Here is a 22,268-nt window from a genome sequence, read left to right as displayed (position 1 = left end):
TGTATGTATGTGTAAGGTTGGGCGATTGTGTACAAGCCTACATGTCCCTATTGCGCCCCATAGCGATCCTCGATAGTCAATCACTTTGGGGGGGGGGGGGGGGGGGGGGGGGGGGGGGGGGGGGTGGTATTTCTCATGGCTACCCATGTATTTCCATGGAAATATAAAGTTTATTTGGAAAGTAATAAATATATAGATATTTTTAAAAGCATTCATGATTTGCGTAAATTTAATATACTAACTATTACTCTTGTTAAAAAAATATTTGGTGAAGAGCACATTATGACTTGAAACTCAAAGTTTAGGACTTGAGACATGACTTGATACTTGTCGGTCTTGACTTGAGACTTGACTCGGTGTCACACCCTGACCTTAGTTATCCAGTTGAGTCTATGGGGGCGCTATTTCATTATTGGATAAAAAAACGTGCCCGTTTTAAGCGCAATATTTTGTCACGAAAAGATGCTCGACTATGCATATAATTGACAGCTTTGGAAAGAAAACAGTCTGACGTTTCCAAAACTGCAAAGATATTATCTGTGATTGCCACAGAACTCATGCTACAGGCGAAACCAAGATGAAACTTCAAACAGGAAATGAGCAGAATTTCTGAGGCTCTGTTTTCCATTGTCTCCTTATATGGCTGTGAATGCACCAGGAACGAGCCTGACCTTTCTGTCGTTTCTTCAAGATGTCTGCAGCATTGGGACGTATTTGTAGGCATATCATTGGAAGATTGGCCATAAGAGACTACATTTTCCAGGGGTCCGCCCGGTGTCCTTTGTCTAAATTGGTGCGTAATCTTCAGCTGCGGGCATTTTCTCCTGGGATTCAGAACAGAAAGCACACTTCCATATATCATCGAAGAGATATGTGAAAAACACCTTGAGGATTGGTTCTAAACAACGTTTGCCATGTTTCAGTCAATATTATGGAGTTAATTTGGAAAAAAGTTCGGCGTTTTGATGACTGGATTTTCGTTTTTTTTTGGTAGCCAAACGTGACGCACCAAACGGAGCGATTTCTCCTAAACAAATAATCTTTCAGGACAAACTGAACATTTGCTATCTAACAGAGTCTCCTCATTGAAAACATCTGAAGTTCTTCAAAGGTAAATGATTTTATTTGAATGCTTTTCTGGTTTTTGTGAAAATGTTGCCTGCTGAATGCTAACGCTAAATGCTACGCTAGCTAGCTACTGTTACACAAATGATTGTTTTCCTATGGTTGAGAAGCATATTTTGAAAATCTGAGATGACAGTGTTGTTAACAAAAGGCTAAGCTTGAGAGTTAGCATATTTATTTCATTTCATTTGCGATTTTCATGAATAGTTAACGTTGCGTTATGGTAATGAGCTTGAGGCTGTATTCACGATCCCGGATCCGGGATGGCTAAGTGCTAGAGGTTATCTTAGTTTTCTTTATTATTTTGGTCTGGTCAGGGTGTGACTAGGGCGGGTTTGTTAGTGTTTGTATTGTCTAGGGTTTTTTTTATGTCTAGGGGGTTTTGTAAGTCTAGGTTTATGTAGGTCTATGGTGGCCTGAATTGGTTCCCAATCAGAGGCAGCTGCTTATCGTTGTCTCTGATTGGGGACCATATTTAGGTAGCCATATTCCTTTGGTATTTTGTGGGTTCTTGGTCTATGTTTAGTTGCCTGTCTGCACTACGCATATTAGCTTCACGGTTCGTTTAAAAACATTTTTTTAAAGTTTGTTTAGTGTTCTTTGTGTAAATAAAGAAGAATGTATTCTTATCACGCTGCGCCTTGGTCTCCTCGTTATGACGAACGTGACAGAATAACCCACCAAATAAGGACCAAGCAGCGTGTGAATGAGGAGTGGACATCCTGAGCCCGGGAGAAAGATGAGTGGAGGACATCCTGGACCTGGGAGGAGGTAATGGCAGGGGACAAGACCCTGCCATGGAAGCAGGTGGATATAGCACAGGAGGAAAGGCGACGATACGAGGAGTCAAGGCAACCACAGAAACCCCAATCATTTTTTCTGGGGGGGGGGGGGGGGGGGGGCACATGGAGCAGTCGGCGGAGCCGAGGAGTAAACCAGAGCCAGTCTGGGAGAAGGAGGATTCGGAAGAGAGAGAAATGGGGGAGTTGTTAAGTTGGTGGAGGACACACAGATTTGGAATAAAATAATGTGTTGTCAGTCTGGTGCCACCTGAGTCAGCTCTCTGTACTCGTCCTGAAAAGTGTGTTAAAGTTCCGGAACAATTGATACCGGCTATACACACCAGGTCTCTAGTGTACCTTCAAGACCCAGTGCGTCCTGTGCCAACTCCTCGCACTCTCCCTCAAGTGCGCTTTCCCAGTCAGGTGTGTCCTGTTCCTGCCCCTCGCACTCGCCCTGAGGTGCGTGTCCCCAGCCCGGTGCCAGCAGTGCTGGCACCACGCACCAGGCCTACAGTGCGCTTCAGCACCATTCTCTCACTCGTTGTTCCTTGTATCCCCCGTAGTTGAGCCGACCATGTCAAACCACACTGCTGTCTCATCCTTGGAAATTATGTTGTTCTCCTATCTTCTTTTGCTTAATCTTTACATTGCTCACTGAAGTTTACTCGTAAACAACTCATTTAGACCCAGTGTTTATTCGAAAAAGGCTGAAATGTGTGTCGATGCCTGGCTATTAAAAGGGACAGGCGGCTATTTGAGACTGCGTTTAATTTAAGTTTTACGGAATGTGGAAAACTATAGTATGCATCTTGAGAGGTCTCATAAACTTGAATGTCCTGTCTAACATTGAGATGCTATCTTGGAAATCGGTTGTCAGAAAAAGGTCAAGCTCAAAAAAATGCCAGTAAAATGGGTTAGGCAGAAAAAGGTGGAAAGTAGATATTTTGAGTCAACATGGAAAGCCTGATTTTAGGACAAAACATATTCCTTCTCAAAATATATTCATTTAGTGGAAATGCTATGGTAGTGTAGCCTACAGTAATGTATCTGCTGGGACACATTTCTGTAGCTCACTATGTTTATACACAAAGTTATTCCCCGAAAAACTGTCAGTGGGGTGTCAGTTTCTTGAGAGACAGTGTATGGTGCACACAAACACACACACACACGCCCGGACATACACACAAACACACACATACACACACGCCCGGACATACACACAAACACACACATACACGCACGCCCGGACATACACACAAACACACACATACACGCACGCCCGGACATACACACAAACAGACTGATGTCCAAGATGGGAACATAATGTACTGTAATGTGTGTCCTTGATAAATGCTTTATCAAACGACTCCTCTTGTCATGGACACAAAGAGAAACAGCAAGTTGTCAAAAAGCCTGTGTTCATGTCTGCTGCTTCTTCTAGGCCATCAACTCTGTCACACAGAAAGCCTGTGTTCATGTCTGCTGCTTCTTCTAGGCCATCAACTCTGTCACACAGAAAGCCTGTGTTCATGTCTGCTGCTTCTTCTAGGCCATCAACTCTGTCACACAGAAAGCCTGTGTTCATGTCTGCTGCTTCTTCTAGGCCATCAACTCTGTCACACAAAAAGCCTGTGTTCATGTCTGCTGCTTCTTCTAGGCCATCAACTCTGTCACACAAAAAGCCTGTGTTCATGTCTGCTGCTTCTTCTAGGCCATCAACTCTGTCACACAGAAAGCCTGTGTTCATGTCTGCTGCTTCTTCTAGGCCATCAACTCTGTCACACAGAAAGCCTGTGTTCATGTCTGCTGCTTCTTCTAGGCCATCAACTCTGTCACACAGAAAGCCTGTGCTCATGTCTGCTGCTTCTTCTAGGCCATCAACTCTGTCACACAAAAAGCCTGTGCTCATGTCTGCTGCTTCTTCTAGGCCATCAACTCTGTCACACAAAAAGCCTGTGCTCATGTCTGCTGCTTATCTAGGCCATCAACTCTGTCACACAGAAAGCCTGTGTTCATGTCTGCTGCTTCTTCTAGGCCATCAACTCTGTCACACAAAAAGTAGTATGTCTGCGCTTTAGTGTTCTGCTATAAGTGAATATGGAGATGAACACATTTTCAAAAAGGAGATTCAGATTAAATTAAAATGATTTGAGCTCTTTCCAACAGTTCTAAGATGAGGTGGCTGTGGTTGAGAAGTCTCACTGACAGAGCAGAGCCCTGTAATGGAGAGGAAAGGCCAACTGATGAGGGAAAATTTCATTAGAAGCAGAGTGGACAAATAATGATTTATTACTAAACCTGTATAAATAGCTTCATCAGCAAAGGCCACGATTGCATGCCTGCCGCAGGCAACGTAGTCATGTTTATTTGACTTTACCCTGGTGTTTTTATTAACAGCAATACTGTGTAAACAAACTAACAGATATTTCATTTGTTCAACTTAGTGCTTGATAGGGTGGTGAGAAGCATCACAACTTCAAGCCCTTTAGCGTCTAAATTGAATAAAATAAGCTGAATTTAATTTTGTCAGCAAATATTGTCGGCAGGGTAGCCTAGTGGTTAGGGAGTTGGACAAGGTACAAATCTGTCGTTCTGCCCCTGAACAGGCAGTTAAACCCACTGTTCCTAGGCCGTCATTGAAAATAAGAATTTGTTCTTAACTGACTTGCGTAGTTAAATAAAGGTAAAATTAAAAATAAAATTAAAATTAAAAGCAACTACCCACTGGGCACAGACGTCAAGCCAACGTACATTCTGCGTTGGTTCAACGTAATTTCATTGAAATGATTGTAAACAACATTGACTCAAACAGTGTATGCTCTGCAGGTATCCTTAAAGACTATGCTCAGTAAGACTATATCAAGACTATATCAAATAAAATACATTGAAATTATGATCCGCAATTATCCCCTTGAAAATCATTTCTGTCACAGATACAGTACAATATCGCAAACATACAGCAGACCCACATGAAGAAAAGCATGGTCAGTGGTTACAAGTTTGTGTTCAGGATGGACAGACAGTAGACCAACGTATACAGGGATCACAGTAAGATCAGATCAGATCAGATGATCATTTGATTGGCTGATTACAATGGCTTATCAAGTTGTCCTTTCAAACAGTTCTAGTTAAAGTCCCTTCTTAAAAAAAGTACTCTGCTATATATATTTACAGTATAAGACCACATTTTACAAAGTGAATGATTATTGTGAAGGGGCACATGACTGGGCACAGAGGAGATGAGGACATTGACGAAGTCTGAAAAGAGAACATGGAGGAATTTCAGACACTGTCAGTTTAATGCACAAAACAGAACTCATCATGTAGTAGTAACGTGCGACCGCTAATACCCGAGATATGTTAAATTGTGAAATTGTCAACCTTGCTTAATCCAAAAGACTCAATGCCAGGAGAGGCGTGTGCCGATACCCCGGGAGTACGAAGAACATTAAAACTCCAATCCCTCACCCTGGCAGCTACAGCGGTGTAATTGATTCTTAGGATTTAGATAAATGACAAAGATACAGTTGTGAGCAACTGAGTGGAAGGACTAGAGCCTAGTTGCTAGCGCAGCACTGTCAATGAGGGGGACAGAGTTAATCTATTGTGATTCCTGAGCTGACTGACCAGAGAAAAATACTGCAGCATTGTTATCGGCTAGCGAAAGTGGACGGTGGCTCAAAGGGGTCATTTTCTGTAACCACCAGAGCATACCAGACAGCTTTGACAGCGATTTAAGTCCATATCCAGACATTGGTAAGTGTAAAATTGAAGGATAAAATCAAGATAATAAGCACTACAGTACAAACAAACGTCCTGCTCTTTCGACGCTCCACCACGCTCGAGGCCATTCACTTCACACAGTAAACACAATTCTCCAGTTGAGATGCCATTAAAAACAGATCTGGCACTGGTAGCACTGAGAACCACAGTTACAGAAACATTTACCAATCATCAACTCTCCATAGAGCGTAATGACAAGACTAAGACTGATAATGGCACTTTATTTCATTGTGGGTGCTGACTGAGAGCCTGAAATCACACACATTAACAGAATGGTCTGTCCTCTAGTGAGGTCTTAAATAATTAACCCAAATGTCACCCATAGTGATTAATACCAGTGTTCAGGAACCTGGGCACTTTCACTCCACCGCAGAGGAATTCCGGCAAATATCCTGCGAGGATCACCTGTCTCGTCCTGATGGGTTTTCAGGGATGGAGCGTAAAGGGGAACGAGGTTTCCCAGTAATGGGCCTGCAGTGAATAATTGAAGCATCCATGGAAACACAGAGATGAACATGTTCTTCTGGAAGGAGCAGAGCACTAGGGGAGAGTGATTGAGAACAGGGGCTGTAGCAGCAGAGCTCTAACCTCTCCAGTAGAGCTGAACACACAGACAGTGAAAGCGAGAGAGAGTGCACTACACAGCGCTGTCATGCACAACGTTAATGAATAATGGACGTCTCCCTCTGAGAAACCTCCTACCACGTCCCTCTCTAAAAATAGCCCCTTCTTTAGTCAAGGTGGACAGGGGTAGCAGCACTACTGTCAGAGCCCCCCCTCATAGGGAATCATTCTTTGTGGGAGCATCGTTATGGACATGCTAAGTGGGAATGCTCTGCTGAACAGGGTGAGGCTGACCTCAGTGTGTAGTAGGTAGGTAGTGGCCTGCTAGATGATGTGTGTGTCTGGTCAGGTCTGGTTAGTGGGAGTATGTTAGAAAGCAGACCTGTCCAGAGGCAGAATTCTGGCCTTGGTATCCTTCTGTGAGTTCACAAAGGGTATCAGCTACAATGACCCCTGGGATCTCAAGACTGGTTATACACTACATGACCAAAGGTATGTGGACACCTGCTCATCGAACATCTCGTTCCAAAATCATGGGCATTAATGGAGTTGGTCCTTCCTTTGCTGATATAACAACCTCCACTCTTATGGGAAGGTTTTCCACTAGATGTTGGAACATTGCTGGGGGGACTTGCTTCCATTCAGCCACGAGCGCATTAGTGAGGTCGGGCACTGATGTTGGGCGTTAGGCCTGGCTCGCAGTCTGCATTTCAATTCATCCCAAAGGTGTTCGATGGAGTTGAGGTCAGGGCTCTGTGCAGGCCAGTCAAGTTCTTCCATACCGATCTGGACAAACCATTTCTGTATGTACCTCGCTTTGTGCATGAGGTCATTGTCATGCTGAAACAGGAAAGGTCCTTCCCCAAACTGTTGCCACAAAGTTGGAAGCACAGAATCGTCTTGAATGTCATTGTATGCTGTAGCGTTAAGATTTCCCTTCACTGGAACTAAGGGGCCTAGCCCGAACCATGACAAACAGCCCCAGACTATTATTCCTCCTCCACCAAACTTTACAGTGTGCACTATGCATTCGGGCAGGTAGCGTTCTCCTCGCATCCGCCAAACCCAGATTCGTCCGTTAGGACTGCCAGATGGTAAAGTGTGATTCATCACTCCAGGGAATGCGTTTCCACTGCTCCAGAGTCCAATGGTGGCGAGCTTTACACCACTCCATCCGATGCTTGACATTGTGCATGGTGATCTTACATGCTGACTACACCGCTCCCATCGGGTGCCCGAGCGTTGCAAAATAAATTTAAACATACGTTATTTAATTATTGCACCCACACTGCTCGCGCTCTAAAGAGCGTCTACGTTGCCAAGGGCTAAAATAGAAGTCAGTTCTATTTCTGACGCAGATCACGCTGCAAGTCCTGCCTCTCCCATCTCCTCATTGGTTTATAGAAGCAGATACCCACATGCCATCTCCTCATTGGTTACATCCACGTGGGTGACTGAAAGACGAACGGAGGTTGGTGGTGGTAATACACGTTATGAAAGTTAGTTGCCAATCGCCAAAGTCCAAAGAAGAAAAAGCCTGGAAGGAGGAGAGATGACTAGAAACGATTCGGTTGACCGTTTTATGTGTAGATTAATTGTCGGAGTAGAGGACCTTGTGCATTTAAGGTAAAATAACAACTGAATGTTTATATCCCAGGACAAATTAGCTAGCAACAGCAAGCTAGCTAAATAGGACAAATTAGCTAGCAACTGCAAGCTAGCTAATTTGCCTTAAATGTTTAATGCTTTTCGACCTGTCCCCAAATTAATATAATTGGTTCAGAGTTTGGTGTGGGGGGACAAAATCAATTTGCGCACAATGGCACACACGTGTGGCCGATTAGGGTACGGTGTTAGGCTTGTGTGCGGTTGCTCAGCCATGGAAATCCATTTCATTAAGCTCCCAACTAACAGGTGGTGTGCTGGCGTTGCTTCTAGAGGGAGTTTGGAACTCGATAGACGATTTTACGCTCATCAGCACTCGGCGGTCAAGTTCTGTGAGCTTGTGTGGCCTACCACTTTGCGGCTGAGCCATTGTTGCTCCTAGACGCTTCCACTTCACAATAACAGCACTTACAGTTGACCGGGGCAACTCTAGCAGGGCAAGACCTTTACGAACTGACTTGTTGGAAAGATGGCATCCTTAAGGTGGGTCACTGATCTCTTCAGTAAGGCCATTCTACTGCCAATGTTTGTCAATGGAGATTGCCTGCATGGCTGTGTGCTCGATTTTATACACCTGTCAGCAACAGGTTTGGCTGAAATAGCCAAATCCACTAATTTGAAGGGGTGTCCACATACTGTATATATAGTGTACCATGATCTCTGGTTTGATTCTGACGACAGCTGCCCACATGGAGAAATTAAGAAAATACTATAGTATACTATGGTATGAATACTATATTATAAACTGGGTGGTTCGAGCCCTGAATGCTGATTGGCTGACAGCTGTGGTATATCAGACCGTATACCACGGGTATGACAAAACATGTATTTTTACTGTAATGTAAATACTGTAATAAAATATCATGTAAATACTGTAATAAAAGATAAAATAGTAATTCATGTAGTGTTTTTGCAGATTGTAGTATACTGTAGTATTTACTGTAGTGTTTTTGTGGTCTGTAATATACTGTAGCATGTACTATAGTGTTTTTGTTTTATTATCTTTGATACATAGAAGCTTTCTCCTTGAGGAAACATATTGGAGATATACTAAAAGAGAACATTTTCCATAACCTGTAGGTAGTAAGGACTAGGGTCTGAATAGATAGTTCAGAGCTTCGGCTCCTTCTTATAACCTGTAAGGAACACAATATATGATCTATACTTGCATGCAGGTTTCTCACTTATGGGTGGCACAAATTGGGATATGGAGAGGGGAATGGGTAGGGTATATGCAAATTAAATATTGTAGTATTTACTATAGTTAAAAAAGTGTACACCACAATCCAGAATTAATTATTACAGTACCCTGAAAGCACATGCTAGTGACAGTTAAGTTAAATTGTTTGCCTTGAGTTTTTTGATATGTCATTCTCAGAAGTGCGGATCCTGGGTCTCCCGAGTGGTGCAGCGGTCTAAGGCACTGCATCGCAGTGCTGAGGCACCACTACAGCCTCGGCACCACTACAGCCTCGGGTTCGATCCCAGGCTATGTCACAGCTGGCTGTGACAGTGAGACCCATGGGGCGGCGCAGAATTGGCCCAGCATCGTCCGGGTTAGGGGAGAGTTTGTCCGGACAGAATGTCCTTGTCTCATCGTGCACTAGCAACTCCTTGTGGCAGGCTGTGCATCTACAAGCTGACTTCAGTCGTCAGTTGAACAGTGTTTGTTTGCTCTGACACATTGGTGCGGCTGGCTTCCGGGTTAAGTGAGCAGTGTGTCAAGAATCAGTGCGTTTTGGCAGGGTCGTGTTTCGGAGGTTGCATGACCTTCACCTCTCCCGAGACCATAGGGGAGTTGCAGCGATGAGAGAAGATCGTAACTACCAGTTGGATAACACAAAATTGGGTAAAATCTTTATTTAATAAAGAAGTGCGGAACCTGGCTACATACAATGTACTATATCTATAATCTTCTATGGAGTCATACATTTAGCTTTTTTTTGCAATTGTTGTTGTTCTTTTTTAAGTTGAACAAAAGCCTCAACTTGTATTACTAAATGCACGCAATATCAATGGAAAAGCATATCAACTCAATGTTCAGGAAAGACTGACATATAATAATGTAAAATGGAGATCTCACATTCAAGCACTTCCATGAAGCTATAACCAAGAATGTAGACATCCTTGATATAAGTGAATCAGCATTAAGGGTCTATGGCTCTTCATACAGGCAGGCTGTTGGCACAACAGATCATAATCTGCTCTAGCTGTATGCTCCAGACACACCATTAGTTTGTCCGTTTCACTAAGCCAGTCAGATGGGTGTATGCTCCAGACACACCATTCGTTTGTCTGTTTCACTAAGCCAGTCAGATGGGTGTATGCTCCAGACACACCATTCGTTTGTCCGTTTCACTAAGCCAGTCAGATGGGTGTATGCTCCAGACACACCATTCGTTTGTCCGTTTCACTAAGCCAGTCAGATGGGTGTATGCTCCAGACACACCATTCATTTGTCCGTTTCACTAAGCCAGTCAGATGGGTGGGCTACCAGTTAAATCCCAAAGTCTGGAGGTCAGAAATCCACAGAAGGGGATTGATAATGAGACTCTGTGAAAGGGAATTTTGTTATTTTACATAAGAAAGAAGGAAAGGATAAAATGATTAGCGGTTTGAGAGACAGAGGGACATAGTCCTGGAGGGTGTAATGATATAATTGCTCTCACAGGAGAGGAGTGTAGAAGGAGTGTAGAAGCCCTCAATGCACGGACACTTCTCTGTATAGTTCTTCAGTTGGAGAATACAGCTAGTGACAGGAGGGTAGCTAAAGTGGTAGCGAGACCTCTGACAATGATTCTACAATAGTATATGAGATATCAGCAGAGTGGGTTCAGGCACAGTGGTTTGAGGTGAATGACGATATAACACATGATTAGTTGTAGTGCATCAACTCAACCAACCCTAGCCAACCAACTCCTTCCCAGAATCCTTGCTAGCATGCCAACTTTCCTCATTGGAGAGGGATTTCCAGACAGCTACCTGCAGGTCTGCACGGAGGTCCACTTCCTTTCCTTTTAGTGGAAATAATAGCCAGGCAGTAGCTAGAGGTCAGCAGGGGATGATGATGTGACTCAGTCCGGGTCTCTCTGACCTCATGTCAGTCATACCTAGTGGGCTACTCTCTGAGAGCATTTGACAGATTTTCAACCATGGTAAAACCCACTGGTGGAGCACAATTATTGGCATCCTGTAACATTCTCTTACATAGTGTATGAGGTCATCTCCACAATGCTACAGTCATTGGTAACCTACATTAGATATCATTCTATAGAGCAGACTTGCAGGACCTCCACAGTAAAAAGTAGAATGACAGTAAAACATTACAGCCCAGTGGAGAGAATCATCCTCCACCAATGCTGAGTGGATCTGCCCTGACGCTCCGCTACCTGTTTTATATGGAAATACCATCAAGTCTGGAACAGAAAGAGGGAGGAAACACAGCACTTTTTGGAAGTGCCTTTGCGAGCCAAGAAAATACTTAAGAGGTACTATTCAAGAAAAATGCTCCTAACACTTTTTTGGGTGGATGAATATGACTTTGTGAAATTAATCATTAATGTCTCATAAGCCGATTGGCTTTTAGGAGGCAGAGGAGGAAATGAATTCATATAAAGACAGGGAGGTGGGTCTCCTGAGCTGATGGGGTTTATTACTGTGCTGCTGACACACTGTGGTGACAGGCAGGAGACAACACCCACAGATGGGGATGTAATGACAGGAGCAAAAGTCAAGAAAGGCTAGTAACTATTTATATAGACCACCTCTGTGTAATAACTTTGTAATATACTTACAGAAACATGTACAGTATGTCTATCAAGGGCCATGAACTGTAAAGAATGTTTACAGCGAGTGTATAAGGTGTTATCATAGGTTTACAAAACATGTTACCCCATTCAAAAGAACTTATCAAAGACATCCAAATAAAGTGAAATCAAGTCAAACGGTCCTGAAAATCTGCTGCCAACTAGCCTGTATAATTATGAGCCCTTTTACAGGTAGACTTGGAGAAGGCATTCCACACAGAAGTGGTGGCTCAGCGACAGTGCAGTGCAGTATATAGAAATGTCTTTAACCGCTCCTTAAACCTTGAGTGATACATTGGGGTGTCTGAGGCAGTTTAATTGTGTCTGTGCCAGTGAAAGCAACCCCGGCAGACTGCAGATAAATTAAAAAAGGTCCTTTTTCAAGAACAGTGCTCCTGGCAAAGGGAGGGACGCTCTCAAATTAAACCTCCATGAGAAGTCAACAATAATTCACACACACACACACACACACACACACACACACACACACACACACACACTTTATCTTGCTCTGTGGGGATGCCGATACAGAACATGAGCCCAGTATGTATCGTCTAATGAACACTAATCTGGGTTAGAGGTCAAAGGAGTACACAAGCACAGAGCGGTCACATTGGGACCCTTTCTTCCAAGCTGCTTTTCCAGCTGGGTGGCTCCGAGTCACAGGAAGCCATTCTGTTCTACAGAGCAGACAAAATCAGAGTTGGGGAGAGGAAACACTCACAGGCACAATAGGCCTGCACCCTGCCCTCTCTGACTGGAAAACAGCAACCACACATGGCACGTTGTGACGGTCGGTGCTACTGTAAGTGATGTTGTTGTGATTAGGTATTGGTGGTTGGCTTAGTTAGTGCATTCTCTGTAAATCACAGCAAATCTTTATGAGGAGACAGGGAAGAGAAGAGAGGAGGATGCCTTAAAAGGTTCTGAGGATAGTGTTTCTGACCTTGGTGACCTTGATACTGATTGTTGTGATGATTGTGCTCAGCATGGCTGAGGAACCAGTGCAGGACATGAGTCATTTGACCCTGCATGGGAATGTCCTATGTAGTGACCTTCTGTTGTTGAGTGTCTCTGGTAGCTCGCCTTCAGTGCTATCTCTTTTCCTGGCTTGCATCATGAGTACCACTGATAATCCTCTTTGACCCAAGATTGAACCCTGAACACTGTTCCTCTTTTCTCTACTCACACACCTCCCCTGTGCTTCTCTATGGGCACAGAGACAGTAGATTCCCAAGACCCTCTGGTGAATATCCCATTCCCTAAAGTGAATAGCTCGGACCAGCTTAAATCTCTCAAAAGCTTTTTTTACTGCCTGTGTGTTTTCTGTGACAGCACTGACTGCATTACAATCACAGTCCCTTATTCATGTTCCAACGCTGTAGGAGGGCTGAGGGTTCACTGAGAGCAAAAGTCCTTACTGTACCCAAACTGCTCCTTTTTCTGGATAAGTAAACACGTGTAAATCAGATACAAATAATTGAAATATCATCAAACATGACAACAGTTGCTGTACTGTACTGACGCTGCAACATTGCTGTCCTTGAATGGAGGTTTGCTTATCTGTCAGTCTGTCACTACCCGTTAAGGCTTCCCCACCCACAGCCACACTGTTGTACAGAGCCCAACACAACCCTGTCTCACCTCTCCCTCGCTTCACTAGCAGTGCTCAACAAGCGTCTCTTTCTTCCACCGGCTTACAAAGGGCTGCATTCATGATACAGAGAGAGAGAGCTTCACACCAGCACTGTTTCCTAAGTGATAAACGGTCAACAAACTGAATGCCAGTTCCATGGTGTGACTACAGTACGTGTGTGTGTGTGTGTGCATGCGTGCGTATTCTTTTTAAGGAACTCAGTCGAGCTTACAACTTACTCTTGATAATAGTAACAGTAGAATGCATAAGGTGCCATTTCGAAATTGTGTGTAGTACATAGTGTATCATCAGTTTTCCTCTTGTCATGTCAGTCATTGAAGACCTTAGAGAGCTATTTATAACTTGTCAGAAATGTCCAGATCAACCAGCGCATGTCAGCGAATGTTTTTTTAGCTAGGTTTTTTTAGCCTGTTGATTTTGTTGTAATGTTTGAGTCACTCAGATATAACATGAACACACATAAGACATGGCAAAACGTGTAGAAATACAGGAAATTAGCTTTAAAACTGCAACATGTTCTCTCTGCCAACAAGAGGGGGGGGGGGGGGGGTGAAAAGTTTGTGTCGTGGACAGTACTTGTGCCCATAGACGGAAGGCGAGACATGTTCCCCAATGACGTAAGGGGGGCCAGAATGAATGTTTGGGATCCACTGACTTGAGCTTGGAAGCTCAGGGGTGGGGGAACTCCCACTGTTCATCTGGGTCTCCTGTGCTGCTTATGGTAACTGAACGCGTGCTGAAAAACAATTAATTCAGCCCCTGGGTTAGCAGAGCTTCCTCCTTGGGCTCGGTGGTGACATGAGAGGACTTATAAACCAGTTGCCGCACTCCCTCCATCCTCCCTGTGACCCGAGCTTACTCCACTGGCACGGTAATAGCTCCATTAGGGTGGCAGAGCTGCAGCCTGCCACAGCACAGCAACAAACACAACACAACAAACCCTTAAACTCCTCTGAACTCCCTCTTTCAAGACCCTTCTCCCAGACGTCAACAAGGGTTTGACTTTTTGTGATGTGAGAAGGTTAAACACAGTTAGATGTGATAGATGTCTGAGCAGTGCTAAAATAAGAAGACCTCTCTTCATGGAGTCTGTCACCTGAAAAAGCCAATAAAAGCCTTCTCCCCTGAGGAGAGCTCCTTTGTGGGTGGCTAGCTGATACTACTGTAAATTCTTAGAGGGCTCTAAAAAGACCAATAAAGGGAAGAGTGAGTACGGTAAGTAGCAGACTTTGAGGAGAAGGGAGGGGGGGGAGAAGGGGGGCAGTGAGAATAGCAGGATAAATCCCTTTAGTAGGTAGTGTACAGTATGAGCCCTGGGATTATTTCCTTGGCTCTAGTCTATCAGGCCACATGTTTCCATACTGATAAGAAAATGAAATCCATGACAACGCCGGTGCTCAGTCCATTCATAGGAGGCTGGGAGAGGTTCTGGCTAAACATAAGAGATGACTGTCATAAGGAGAGGGTCTGGCTAAACATAAGAGATGACTGTCATAAGGAGAGGGTCTGGCTAAACATAAGAGATGACTGTCATAAGGAGAGGGTCTGGCTAAACATAAGAGATGACTGTCATAAGGAGAGGGTCTGGCTAAACATAAGAGATGACTGTCATAAGGAGAGGGTCTGGCTAAACATAAGAGATGACTGTCATAAGGAGAGGGTCTGGCTAAACATAAGAGATGACTGTCATAAGATATGTTCTGCTCTGGACAGAGACCACACAGTGCTAGACTTTGTGTGGCATGTCATTTATTGATATAGAGTTTATTCTGTTAGACAGTATTCTTTTGAAAACAGAATTACAAGATTGTAGGAGGGTTTTTTCTACCTCAAAACAAGTTTTCAAGAAGAATACTTAATTCAGTCAGGAGAGAGGAGAACCTCACCGCACAACCCTGACACCTGCTGAACTCCCACTTTATGTTACTTGACATGTTACCTTTGTTGGCATTTTATTTTTTATACTTTTTATATTACCTTTATTTAACTAGGCAGGTCAGTTAAGAACAAATTCTTAATTTCAATGACAGCCACTGTTCAGGGGCAGAACGACAGATTTGTACCTTGTCAGCTCGGGGATTTGAACTTCCGGTTACTAGTCCAACTCTCTAACCACTAGGCTACCCTGCCACCCCATATCATTAGAGAACATGAAGCATTAGCTTAGTACAAATTGAGATGCAGCTGCATGAGAGGTGATGTCTGTCCATCAATTAGTCAGTCATGTATTTCAGGCTAAATGACTCAGCAGACTGTCATTATTAATAGCTTTGTCATTAATGAGGACATGCTAATGTGATTTCCAGGGCAGGTTAATAATGACTTCCACAGATCTAATTGAGGTCAATATGAAGCATGATTCCTATTCCTGTCAGTATAAAGCCAACATAGAGACAACCTCTGGAAGGGGTTGTCTTTACCCAACAGCCAGAGCAGAATGCATACATGATGAAGCCATGACAAGACCCATGTATTTACAATGAAATATGTTATTATTCAAATGAAAACAAAACTACTGAATTAGTCGTTAATTTCTTCATTCTCTCTGGTAAAGAAAAACATATTTGAAATATGTCTCCAAATGCAACATATTTTTTACTTGAAATCCAATACTTTATAAAATCTCTAGAATTAGTTAATAACAATAAAAACACTGTATTATTACAACTCTATCATAGGTTTGTACAACTGTAAAGAGTTTCTTGGGCATCAGCTTTTGTGGGTTAGATAACAGGCTCAAAATGGCCAGAAACAAATCACTTTCTTCTGAAACTCGTCAGTCTATTCTTGTTCTGAGAAATGAAGGCTATTCCATGCCAGACATTGCCAAAAAACTGAAGATCTCATACAACACTGTGTACTACTCCCTTCACAGAACAGTGCAAACTGGCTTTAACCAGAATAGAAAGAGGAGTGGGATGCCCCGGTGCACAAATGAGCAAGAGGACAAGTACATTAGAGTGTCTAGTTTGAGAAACAGACGCCTCACAAGTCCTCAACTGGCAGCTTCATTAAATAGTACCCGCAAAACACCAGTCTCAACGTCAATAGTGAAGAGGCGACTCCGGGATGCTGGCCTTCTAGGCAGAGTTGCAAAGAAAAAGCCATATCTCAGACTGGCCAATAAAAAGATGGCAAAAGAACACAAACACTGGACAGAGAAACTCTGAGTCTGACTGGCACTGGCAGGAGTATGGGGTAACGTTAGTTTCAGCATGGTGAGGGTGAATTCAATTATTCAACATCTTGCTAGATAGCTAGCTAGCTAGCAATATCAGCACAGCCATCTGCAGCCAAATATTGACTACCTAGCAACATGACATCATTTCTCACTTCTGGAGGCAGTGGAAATGCAATTTGAGCTAGCCCACCAAGACCAGCTCAACCTGGGTTGACTTCAAAGTGCCAATGGAAGCTGGGCTTAATGGGCCATATAGCTGGGAGGAAGTCCCTCAGACAGAGAACACAATAACAAGTTCTAAAGTTCCAATGGGTCTCCTTCACACAGAAAGGTGAACCATTGGAGGTGTGGTGTGGGAAGATAGCCTAACCAAATTGATATTACCAAACTAAAGTAAAAGTGTGTAAAAGCAATGATGAAGCGGAGCGGCACACTGTCAAAAACAGCAGGTTTTTGTCCCTCACACGTCAGACTCTTGGTTGTTAACAAAGTGTGACAACTTTTTCCTTGACGTGTCCCAGACTTATAATGACAGGCCTTATCAGCAGTCCTCCAGTTCCAGCCTCCTCTGATCTTCTCTGTGGCCTGATACAGACAGACAGAGACATAGTCCAGATCACCTCCTGTGCCCTCTGGCCCTGCACTGAAGGGCAACTCATCTCAGACACAGATTGAAGCTTTGTTCAAGTATTGGATAGACACTGCATAGTACTGTATATGGCCAGATAAACAAAGAGGGGGGTGTCAACAGAAATATAGAGAGAGAGAAAGAGAGAGGAGGAGGGGGGGGGGGTAAATGGAGAGAAAGGGGAAAGTGCATGTGAGGGGACCGAAAGCAGCAAACAACTAAATTGAATGGCTCAATGAACTGAGGCCCATACAAACACTCACTGTCACACACACACAACTCACAGAGCATCACTTAGCCTACACACATGCATACACCCATAAACACAAGAACACACCCACCCATATGCAAACACACTAACCTGCTAACCTGTTAGAAGATAGATCAAGTAAGAAAATCACACTTTGAGGAATCTTAGATACAAGACTGCAAAGCTGAGTTCACACTGGCAACTGAATCTCAAAACCTCTGTCTTAGCCTACACACAGTCTAGTTTCTAGTCTTAACCATAGCCTTTGGTTCAGTAGGTCCCTACATGGTTAGTGTCAGTGGGATTCACTTCAACAGACCACGGCTTGAGACCACCTCTTACTTTGATCTATTAATTCAAGTATGCAGAGTGTCAAATTCAATTGATGCAACAAAGACCAAGCTGTGTTTTATCCAAAACAAGAGCCAGCAGGCCTAAACAGTAGCCAAGCTGTACTGGTCCGGAACACCATTTACCCTCCCTCAAACCATGCATCTCACTTCGGTTACTTAACACGCAAAAAAGTGGAACAGATTGTTTTCCGTGTGTTCGCATACCAATTTAATAAAGACATGTTGAATCCCAAATACAGTGATGTATTGTTCTGTGAAATTCCCCTCCACCAGGATAGCGATGATACAACAGAATAAATCAGTGGAGTAAGGTCTGTGGGAGAAGGGACACTGATATAATTTAGATTTATTTGTGATGACTCACCAACTGTGAATTTAGCACTTGGTGTGAATCATTCCATTGGTTATCACCCTGATAGCACTGCTAAAGAGGGGGTGTATTTCAAAAGCAGAAATATGTTTTTAATAATGCATGAAACTCCCTGCTAATGGGCACAGTGGAACCGATCAAAGGCCTATCCAGGGGGTGTCAGGCTCCACTGTGCCCACAGGCATACCTTCAGGAGGAGCCATGCACAGAGAAATTATCAAACAGCAAATTACCCAGCTTTGATTCTACTCCTCAGGCTGCACAGAAGACATTATAGAACAAAGTTGCAGGTCTGTGAAAGCAGCAGTTAGACGGCTGCAGCACACAGGGCATATTCACAGACAGACAGAACTATGGAAACCCATCACAACAGCTCTAAGCTGTTCCTCCCCACAAACCCAAGAAATAAGTTTGTCAGAGAGGCAATTGTTTCCAAACAGGTGCATGAACAATTTCACCAAAGGGGGTAGGCAATACAAGGTATAGAGGGAGCTTTATCCCTCACACAGGGTTATCAGAATTATCTGTTGATTCATATGCCATTTAGAGCACAGGAGAGAAGGAAATATGTCACTTCTATGCAATGCTGCTCTTCCTCTCACATCTGTTCAGAATTTTTCAGAATCACAGAGTACATAAATTAAAGTCGATTAATGCTGTGTTAGCACATTTAGTATAGATCCAAGGGTAGATAAGTACATCAATAATTGAGAGCTGAATTTAAATTGTACAAACTTAGAGCTGCAAAGAAAATAAAGATGCTGTTGCAAATGCCTGGAGAAACCGACGTTCTTTTGTGAAACCAAGGTTCTGTAAGTAAATGAAAAGATCATTTTCTGTATAGCAATAGATATTACAGACAGTAGTTATTGCTCTTGTGAGTGAGGAGTGCAAGGCACTGTTGAGACTTGTGGCTCTAGCCTACACTTTGAGTTCAGTACAGTTCAATGTGACTGTGTGACAGTGGATGGAGAAGGCACTCTTACCTTCCCTGGGGCTTTGGTCTTGTTATTGTTGTTGCTGCAGGAGGACAAGTTGACATCCTCGTGAACTCGGTCCAGAAGCCAAAGCAGGAACTCCAGGGCGTCATGTTGTGAGTTTCCTCGGAATTGGGATCCATACTTGGATACTATACTCTAGAGAGGGAAAGGAGAGTCACATGGTCAATGAAGGAGTCCATGTAAAACTGTATTGTAAACATTGGTGAATTAGTGCGTCTTCAATGGACTTGCCTAAAAGACTTGCCTAAATGCATGAATAACCTTCTGCTGTCCGGATAATCCGGACATTTTGCATAAGAGTGGAAAACTAAAACAGCAGTGGGATAATTCAGATCCAAATCTGACAGCTTGTTAGGATTTGAGATGTGACGGGAATACCCAAATTGCAGTACCAAAAGCTATTGGTTTGATTACTGCCATTCCCGCTTCCATAGAAACATGAAACAAACAGTGCGATACTAACTGGCCAACTGAGGTGTGTAGGACCCTATATAATCAATTACATTTTTTGCCAAATTCTAATTGTTTTTTTCTCAAATTCCGTTTTCTCAGTTTGCTTTTTTTCACGTTTTCACTCTCAAAATATATTTTTGTTGATAGAAAAACAACAACATTTTATGTTTTAGGTCCACACTAATGCTTAAACCACATCAGGAGAGCACTTTTGAGGTCTGGGAAAAAAATATTACATTTACATTTTTGGGTGTAGATCCCCTTTTATTTATTGCACAGCAACACTGTTTGGTTAGCTGTGTTTCTGGAACACACATGTGATTGCAGAGTTTGCTAAACAAATCACCACTGGATTGATGCAGATAATCATGATATCATTCTGCCAGGTAGGCTTATAGGCTTATAGGTAGGTATACATTTTTAAGGAAAATACGAATCACTGATGCATTTTGTTCATGTCTTCACACCATAGTGCCCTCAGAGCTCATCACTAAGCTAAGGACCCGGAGACTAAACACTTCCCTCTGCAACTGGATCCTGGACTTCCTGACGGGCCGCCCCCAGGTGGTAAAGGTAGGCAACAACATATCTGCCATGCTGATCTTCAACACGGGGGGCCTCTCGAGATTGTGTGCTTAGTCCCCTCCTGTACTCCCTGTTCATCCATGACTGCGCATTCAAGCACGACTCCAACACCATCATTAAGCTTGCAAACGTCACAACGGTGGTAGGCCTGATCACAGACAACAATGAGACAGCCTGTAGGGAGGAGGTCAGAGACCTGGCAGTGTGGTGCCAAGACAACAACCTCTCCCTCAACGTGATCAAGACAAAGGAGATAATCGTGGACTACAGGAAAAGGAGGATTGAGCACTCCCCCATTCACATCGATTGGGCTGTAGTGGAGCAAGTCGAGAGCTTCAAGTTTCTTGATGTTCACATCACCAACAAACTATCATGGTCCAAACACACCAAGACAGTCGTGAAGAGGGCACAACAATGCCTATTCCCATTCAGGAAACTGAAAATATTTGGCATGGGTTCTACAGCTGTACCATCGAGCGCATCCTGGCTGGTTGCATCATCACCCGGTATGGCAACTGCTCCGCCTTCGACCGCAAGGCGCTGTGGAGGGTAGTGCGTACGGCCCAGTACATCACTGGGGCCAAGCTTCCTACCATCCAGGACCTCTATACCAGGGTTGTGTCAGAGGAAGGCCCATAAATGTTTTAAAGACTCCAGTCACCCTAGTCATAGACTGTTCTCTCTGCTACTGCATGGCAAGCGGTACCAGAGCGCCAATTCTAGACCCAAAAGGCTCCATAACAGCTGCTATCCCAAAGCCATAAGACTACTGAACAGTTAATTGAATGGCTACCCCCCCTTTTTATTTTGTATTTACGCTGCTGCTACTTGCCGTTTATTATTTATGCATAGTCATTTCACCATTACCTACATGTACATATTACCTCAATTACCTCGACTAACCTGTACCCCCACACATTGACTCTGTACCGGTACCCCCTGTTTATAGCCTCGTTTTTTTTTGTTACTTAAAAAAAAAAAAACGATTTAACTCTTATTTTTCTAAAAACTGCACTGTTGGTTAAGGGCTTGTAAGTAAGCATTTCACAGTAAGGTCTACACGTGTTGTATTCGACGCATGTGACATGTGATTTGATTTATGATATGTCTGATGTGTCTGTTGGTCCACCTGTGGCTGCACACAGCATCCCTTCTTCAGGAAGCTCAGCTGTAGGCCTAATTCCTGTAGCACAGCCCCCACAGTGGACCCACAGCAGATAAATCATTGCCTCAAGCCCTATGTCTGTCTCCACAGAATGCAGAACAGAGGGATTCTTGAATTGCACATTTTCCCTAATGCTCTTCACGCTTCCCTCGTCGTCCACTGTCTGAGACAAAGCTATTTAAGGTGCCGGGCAGAAAATCCTCAAATGCTGCTGAGCCCAATCAGAGCTGAACTTGGATGCCTCCCACTGAACCCCATAATGAGTTCGCTGACTCATATTCAGTTATTCAGAAACATTTGTCTCAACACCACACACACACACACACACACACACAACTATAGTACTAGTGTTACCAAAACTTAACTGACAGATATAAAGACCGTTCTTTTGACATTTAAGAAAGAAACATCACATGAAATACGTCTGTAGATATCACTCTGCCACAAAAAAAGTAGGTTGAGGAATACTTAAGCCCACATGGAACACAATGTAAGTTGAAATCTGTGGTTTAAGACTGAGTGGCACACGACTCAATTACGCTGGAATTAACCGGCTGAACCGCAGCTGGCAGCCTAAAGGAGCCTCAGCAGTGAAGAGAGATTATGGAGAGAACAGCAGCCTGTGATCACTGCCTAATAATCCCTGGTATCTAACAGACATACTGTATGACTCTATCATACAGTACAGTAGGTCTCGCTATCATTGGTACAACCTGTATAATAACATACTGTGGGTGGGAGGTACTGCTTACTGGACCTATCTTCAAAGTAGTTGCTCAGCGGAACATTGTACAAAGTGAACACACATTCATAAACAGAGAGCAAAGTGATTATTGGGATGTGTCAAAGCAAAAGTAGGAGGAGAAGAGAGTAGTCTCCGAATGCTGTCTGAAAGTGTGC

The 22,268-nt window shown here is 43.6% G+C and overlaps 1 protein-coding gene across 1 annotated transcript in view; it reads right to left on the bottom strand.

Moving 5' to 3' along the window:
* LOC110538507 (ubiquitin carboxyl-terminal hydrolase 43) overlaps nt 1-22,268 on the bottom strand; it is a 90,263-nt gene that overhangs the window by 54,918 nt on the left and 13,077 nt on the right. Inside the window, exon 2 of the mRNA XM_036938592.2 lies at nt 19,151-19,300. Within this exon, the coding sequence (XP_036794487.2) occupies nt 19,151-19,300 (150 nt within the window). The remainder of the gene's footprint in view (nt 1-19,150; nt 19,301-22,268) is intronic.

This window comes from Oncorhynchus mykiss, chromosome 12, assembly GCF_057628025.1.
Source record: "Oncorhynchus mykiss isolate SJ-2025 chromosome 12, ASM5762802v1, whole genome shotgun sequence".
Lineage (NCBI taxonomy): Eukaryota > Metazoa > Chordata > Actinopteri > Salmoniformes > Salmonidae > Oncorhynchus > Oncorhynchus mykiss.
The sequence above is the reverse complement of the archived record's forward strand: the minus strand, read 5'-3'. Positions and strand labels throughout refer to the sequence as shown.